Source organism: Durio zibethinus, unplaced genomic scaffold (genome assembly GCF_047325235.1).
Source record: "Durio zibethinus cultivar Kanyao isolate XHJ-2024 unplaced genomic scaffold, ASM4732523v1 HiC_scaffold_121, whole genome shotgun sequence".
Classification (NCBI taxonomy): Eukaryota; Viridiplantae; Streptophyta; class Magnoliopsida; order Malvales; family Malvaceae; genus Durio; species Durio zibethinus.
The window spans coordinates 47,501-55,000 of record NW_028322744.1 but is presented as its reverse complement, the minus strand read 5'-3'; the positions used below and the strand labels follow the sequence as shown (position 1 = coordinate 55,000).

The following is a 7,500-nucleotide window of genomic DNA, read 5'->3' as shown; positions in this document are numbered from 1 at the left end:
AGCACTTATTTGTTGGGGAGAAACTGAGCCAATTCGGAGTTGTTGATGTTTATATCGGTCGATCATAGAAGACAAATTCTGATTCATTCCGATTAAGCTTCCTTCCTATTAATCTGGAAGTTCTTCTCAGATACAAGGAAATGATTCAGTTCCAGAGCCAAAGATCGTAATTCTCGGACGAGCAATCGAAAAGATTCTGGAGCATTTTCAGGTTTAGGTATTGTTCCTCCAATGATCATAGTACCAAGTACTTCTTGGCGAGCTCTAATATGATCAGATTTATAAGTAAGCATTTCTTGTAAAATATGAGCAACACCAAATCCCTCTAGAGCCCAAACCTCCATTTCTCCTACCCGTTGTCCTCCTTGCTTGGACCTTCCTCTAAGTGGTTGTTGTGTAACAAGTGTATAATGTCCACTGGAACGCCCATGTATTTTATCATCAACTTGATGAATTAATTTCAAGATATAAGGTTTTCCTATTATAACAGGTTGTTCAAAAGGGTCCCCCGTTCTTCCATCAAATAGTCTGCTTTTTCCTGGATACTCGGGTTCAAATACCCATGGATTCGCTGTTTGCTTACCGGCTTCATATAATTCGGAAAACACTAGTTTTCTCGAAGCCTCTTGTTCATATCTCTCATCAAACGGTGCTATTCGATAATGTCTATCTAGTAGACTCCCTGCTAACCCAAGCGAGCATTCAAATATCTGTCCCACATTCATTCGTGAAGGGACTCCTAATGGGTTGAAGACCATATCAACAGGTCTTCCGTCTTGCAAATAAGGCATATCCTGTCTAGGTAAAATTTTGGAAATGATACCCTTATTTCCATGTCTTCCGGCTACTTTATCGCCTACTTTCATTTCGCGTTTCTGTGAAATATATACACGAATCGTTTCCGGATTATAACTAGAACCCCCTTTTTTCTGGATCCATCTCACATCGATGACTCGACCCCTCCCACCTATAGGTAATTTTAGACAAGTTTCCTTTGAAGTGGATACCTGAATCCCAAGTATGGCCCGTAATAATCTATCTTCTGGAGCATATGATGATTCTTTCGCCACCTGAGGCGTTAATTTACCTACTAAAATATCGCCCGTCTCCACCCAAGATCCCAGCATCACAATTCCATTTTTGTCTAAATTGCGGAGTAAATGGGCTTCTAGGTGCGATATTTCGTTAGTGATTCTTTCAGGACCTTGGCTTGTCACATGAGTCTGAATTTCATATTTTCGTATGTGAAAAGAAGTATAAATATCTTCATATACTAGACGCTCGCTAATGAGTACCGCATCCTCAAAATTGTAACCTTCCCATGGCATATAAGCTACTAATACGTTTTTGCCCAAAGCGAGTTCGCCACCAACCGTAGCGGCACCATCCGCTAAAATCTGTCCCTTTTTAATGCATTTACCCCGCTGAACCCGGGGAGTTTGATGCATACAAGTATTTTTGTTGGAACGTTGATACATAACTAATGGAATGCTTAGAGTATCCCCATTACCCGATAAAATAATCTTGTCAGTATCGGTAGAAATGATCTTTCCCTCTTGATCGGCTATAGCGGGAACCCCTGAATCTAGAGCCAATTGGCGTTCCAACCCAGTTCCAACAATGCACTTCTCGGAACGCGAAAGCGGAACTGCTTGGCGTTGCATATTAGAACTCATTAAAGCCCGATTCGCGTCATTATGCTCGATAAAAGGAATGAGGGAAGCTCCCATAGAAAAATATTGAAAAGGAAAAATACTTCGAAGATGAACTTGTTCCCATGCAATAGTCAGGAATTCTTGGCGGTATCGAGCCGGAACAACCTGTTCTTCCTGAATACCCTGATTCAAGGCCAAAGAATTTCCTGCCGCTACCATATAATATTCATCTCGACTTGGGGATAAATAAAGCATCTGTGCTTTTTTTGATCTCTCAAATATTTTATAAAATGGACTTTCTAGAGACCCCCAACGACCAATCCTGGCATGAATTGCTAAGGATCCAATAAGTCCAACATTGATTCCTTCAGACGTGTCAATTGGGCAAATGCGTCCATAGTAACTAGGATGGATATCTCGTATCCGAAAATTAGCAGTTCGCCCGGTCAATCCTCCGGGGCCCAAATAACTCAATTTTCTCCCATGAACTATTTGTGTCAATGGATTTGTTCGATCCAAAACTTGAGACAATGGGTGTAATCCGAAAAAGGATTCATAAGTGGTTGTTAATGGAGTCGAAGTTACCAAATTCTGAGGAGTCGGTATCAATTTATGCCTAATTGCTCCGCATATAGTTCCTCTAACTACATTTTCTAAACGAACCAGAGCCAATCCGAATTGATCTTGTAAGAGATCCGCTACAGAACGAATACGCTTATTTTTCAAATGATTCATATCGTCAAGTGTACCCATTCCAAATTTCATTCCAATCAAATGATCCGCAGCTGCCAATATATCTCGCGGTAACAAAAATGTATTGTTCTGAGGTATATTAAGATTCAGTCTCTGGTTCATATTTCGTCGACCAATCCTTCCTAATTCACATCTTTGCTGAAAGAATTTCTTTTGTAATTCCTTACACAAGGATTCAGAAAATACCGGATCCCCGCCTACACAAGAAAATTGTTGATAAAACTCCAAAATGGCATTTTCTTTTGACCCAATTTTTTTTTTTTCCTTATCGGTCAGGAAAGACAAGAAAATTTCAGGGTAGCAAACATTCTCTAGAATTTCTCTTAGATTCGAACCCATAGCTGATGATAGAACTAGAATAGATATTTTCTGTTTCCTACTTACACGAGCCCATATCCTTGCTTTTCTATCAATCTCTAATTCGAACCTCCCCCCCCAATCTGATATTATGGTACCAGTATAGACCGAAATTCCGTTAGGATCCAATTCTGATCGATAATAGATACCGGGGCTTTGCAATATTTGATTGATCACAATTCTGTATATTCCATTTACTATAGAAGTTCCGAGGGAGTTCATTAAAGGAATGTTTCCAATAAAAATTGTTTGTTCTTGCATATCCTTACTGGTTTTCAAAATTAATCCTGCGGATACATATAATTTAGAAGAATATGTGAGTGATTCATATACAGCATCCCTTTCTTTTATCAACGGTTCCACCAATTGATATGTTTCCACAAATAATTGAAATTCAATTTCTTGATCTGTATCTTCAATTTTTGGAAACTTATCAAGTTCTTCTGTTAAGCCCCGATCCATGAACCCACAAAATCCTTCAAATTGTATCTGATTCAACCCAGGTATTGTATACATTTCCCCATTTTCATTCCCGAGCATTTTGAATTTCCCATTTATCAAAAAAATCCCATTCTTTTCTCATTCTTCATCGAATCATATGAATCGATCTAATAATGATGGAATTGAATTTCTATTCTGTTTACTGAATCACATGAAATTTTATCTAACTCCATATACCATATAATATATATGGAATGTATGAAATGCGTATGAACGGAAGAAGAAAAATTATACTCAAATTTTAATTTATATTTATAACAAACAGCTACATAAAAGAATTGATAAATGCCATTTAGCCTTATGGAGTTTTGTATAGAATATCAAAAAAAAAAATAATAATTCAATTTCTACCATTATTATGATATTCCATATTCCAATCCGATTGAATACCAGAAAAATGAAATGAATTCCTGATTTGATCTGTTCGTTGAGATAAAGACAAAATAATCATAAAATATATATCGGGAGAGAGTTGATTTTTCTAGCACTTAATTTTTTCATAGATTCCATTGTTCTGTTCAAAAAATGATTCGCAGAGAAGAGAGATGTTTTTACCCATTTTTTAGTTTTTTATTTTTTAGTAGAATATTTAGAATATGATTGAAGTGCGTACGAAAAGAGGGCTTGTATTTATTAAACATATGCAGATATAGCATTTCTATTTATATATGTCTTTCCTCTTTTCTTTTTATTCCATTATAGCTCTCTAGTGGAGACAACACATGGCGTGCTCTATCAAAAATTCTATTTTTTCTTTAATTTTAATCTATTCAATGAAAAATTGAAACACGATAATTTCTTGCTGATTCCCTATGGACATCATATCTAGATAGATAAAATACCTCATTAGATAACTAGAGCTGTGTAACAACTTATGTTCGGGGGTTTACATAGACTCATAATTGCTGTTATATTATTATAATATAATTTATAATTATATAATTTATAATTGAAATTAAGAAAGTTTTTTTATTGAATTGAAAAATTGAAAAAAAAAATCAATACTAATTAGTTATGTATCCATTTTTATTTTCTTATACCATTAGAGAAAGACAAGTGAAGAAGAATCGTCCATAAATTTGCCGTCAATAGTTAATAGTTAATGGTTCCAATTTTTTTGTCCTGCATTTTTACTTTTGTAACTGAGAATCCACATTTTCTTTTTCAATAGAAAAGAAAAAAGAAAGGGAAAGTTTTTGTTTTTAGATATTGTGTGTCTTGAGATACTATAACCAATTGAAGGTATGGATCCAATCTAAAAATAAAAAGGGGATACTCTCATTTTTTTGTTTGTAGCCTTTTGGCGACATGGCCGAGCGGTAAGGCGGGGGACTGCAAATCCCTTATTCCCCAGTTCAAATCCGGGTGTCGCCTGATCAACAAAAAACGCGAAATCCTATATTCTGTTTTGCTGATATAACTCGACCAATTTTCTCCGGCAAAAACAAGTGTAAGAAAAGGACTCTTGATACTTTCTTGATTATAAACTTGATTATAAACTTCCGGAGGTTTTGTTTTCTAAAGTGTTGTAAATCCTTACGTCTAGGATTCAAGGAAAAACTAGAGTAGTGGAAGGGAATGAGTAAATCTTGATATGGTAGCCCCTCCCCTACTAATAGAGGGGCTACTATCGGAGTCTTGAATTAGATTGGATAACGGGAGTGTTTAATTAACTAATGAATGGTTGTAGAAGGGTTGGAAGATACTTTGTATACAGACTGATGAAAGTCTCTGAGTGTTCAGGCATCCAATCAATATTAGATTGGATGGATAATTGGCTTTTACTTAATAAGGGACACCAAAAGAAAGAAGAAGTCTTATTATTGCTACATGTGAGTAACATTCTTTTGATACTTCCAAAAGTGTTACTGCGTATTTTGCTTGTGCTTAATGGTTCTCGATTTTACTAGAAATCATATAAGAACTTGTTATAAGCGGATTTATTGAAGTGTTTCATCAACGGTGGTGTGTCAGAATTCCCTTTTCCTTTTGACTCTGCACCGGTAATTCCACTATTATTAGTGAACAATAATGGAAAAATTCCTTCCTATTTGTTTCATATTCATAGAAATTAGGGGACATAATACACATGGATATAGTAAGTCTTGCTTGGGCTGCTTTAATGGTAGTCTTTACATTTTCCCTTTCACTCGTAGTATGGGGAAGAAGTGGACTCTAGGGGTACTTCTAATTGGGTTGAGGAATCAAACCGTATCAATTGTTTTCTAGATCGTTTTGCAAAGCCTTTTTAACTATTTTATTAGTCTTCATTTCGAAATTCTTGGATTCTAGTGGAGTAATGTATTCTATGAATAATACCCTTTCAATCAAAATCAAACAAACATTTCAATAATTCCCATGTTCGTATTTCGAAAGTAAAAGGGATACGGATGATAGGCAATTTATTAAAAAAAAAAAAGAATTCTTCCTAAATTTTCTATTTTGATGAACCAGCTCTTACCAGAGTTATATATGGACAATGAGGGACAAGGAACCCCCCCCCCTTTTTTTTTTCTGTATTTGTTTGTTTTTATTTCCTTCCCTCTTTACTGTTACTGTTCAAAGAGAAAAAAAGTAGTTCTTTTATTTAATAAGATCTTGCCTTAGTGTAGTCACATATTGCACACTTACCCCCTGTTTTATTTATTATTTTAGGAATTTTATTTATGCCATGCTTTATTGACTCATTTCATATCATGGATCAAAGAAAAGAAGTTAAATTAAAAATCGGTTCCATGAAATGAAAGAATTAGAAAATCGTAAGACTTGCCTTTCAATTATTTCAGATTGATTGAAATCAACACAAATAAAATAGATCAAGCGAAGAAATAAAATTGAGATACTATGTACATTACATATATTTCATTACATATATTTAATTGATATCGACATGTATGAAGATACATATTGTAGATTCATCTATATTAAGCTTGTATCTTTATACATTACAATAATAGATATGGATAGTATGGTAGAAAGATTCATATTTTTTTTCTACCATACTATCGAGTTTGATAGGATACTGCTGATTCTAGTCCATTCATTTTATTTAATTTATTTAAGACGTGAAATTGGAATCCTTTTTTTCTTAAATCCTTGATAAAAAGTCAAGTTTCATTCAAATTAATCACTTTGACTGACAGTTTTTACGTATATTATAAGTAAAAAGGCGGTAGGAACTAGAATGAACAGCGCTGTAGCAATAAATGCGAGAATATTTACTTCCATAATTTCATTGTTTTTTTTACTTCGCAATAACTCGGGATTTAATCCCATAGAGATGATAAATTTGTCGCTTGTAAATTCAATGCGATGACTTACATTTCAATGACATCGAATCGGATCAATATCATGAATAACAATATCTAAGCTATCAAATCGATTCACCGTCGAGAATTGAATAGTATAACATAGGAAGCTCTTTTATCCACACCGAATACAAAATTGGATTCCTGGCCCAATCAAAAGAATTCCTTTCCTTTATTTCTATATATTCTTTTCCACTCTTTCTTTTCGATAATCTACCGCCTTCCTTGTACAATCATCTGATGATGTATCATCTGACTGCTTTTCCACTTTCACCGTTTACAAATAGTTTACAAATAAACCCCAACAAAAAATGGAAAGGAAAAAATAAATAAAAAAGGCTATCCTTGGGAATGAAATTCTTTCATTTGTATTCCCTTTCACAGAAAATGGAGGGATCAATTGATGTATTTTTTTTTTATTGTATCCGTCGGGACTGACGGGGCTCGAACCCGCAGCTTCCGCCTTGACAGGGCGGTGCTCTGACCAATTGAACTACAATCCCAGGGCAATAAAGAAAAGTGTACAGCATAGATATTCTTATGATTTCATTCAAGCCATTTTCTATTTAAATTTTAGATTCGAATCGCCGTGTTGTAACAAACAAAGGCGCGAGTGATATATTGATATCCATACGGGTATGCGCTTTAGTGAGAGCAACGCGGATTACTAGTTACTAGTAATCCTTTCGTTATTGCCAAATCGATCGATAATCAATTTTAAAATGAAAAAAAAAAAAGAGTCTTTTTTCTTTACTTTACTCTTTCTTTTCATTAAACTTTATACTTAATGATCCTGATATGAATCTAGATCATTATCAAGGTCAGAATTTATGGGAACAAATAAATAGAACAAATAAAAAACAAATAGCGGTAGGGATGGATATATCAGAAAATTGGACTTTTTTTATTCTTCCCTAATTTTTTTG

General features: G+C 34.6%; 1 protein-coding gene and 1 non-coding gene across 2 annotated transcripts in view; one reads left to right on the top strand and one right to left on the bottom strand.

Moving 5' to 3' along the window:
• The window catches only part of LOC149509722 (DNA-directed RNA polymerase subunit beta'), a 7,636-nt gene extending 5,601 nt beyond the window's left edge, over positions 1 to 2,035 (bottom strand). The window contains exon 1 of the mRNA XM_089757671.1: positions 1 to 2,035. This exon is cut by the window's left edge and continues 366 nt beyond it. Within this exon, the coding sequence (XP_089613797.1) occupies positions 1 to 87 (87 nt within the window). The 5' untranslated portion in view covers positions 88 to 2,035.
• Positions 2,036 to 4,568: 2,533 nt separating this feature from the next.
• On the top strand, positions 4,569 to 4,640 carry TRNAC-GCA (transfer RNA cysteine (anticodon GCA)). The gene has a single exon. It is a non-coding gene; the product is annotated as a tRNA-Cys (tRNA).
• Positions 4,641 to 7,500: the final 2,860 nt, after the last annotated feature.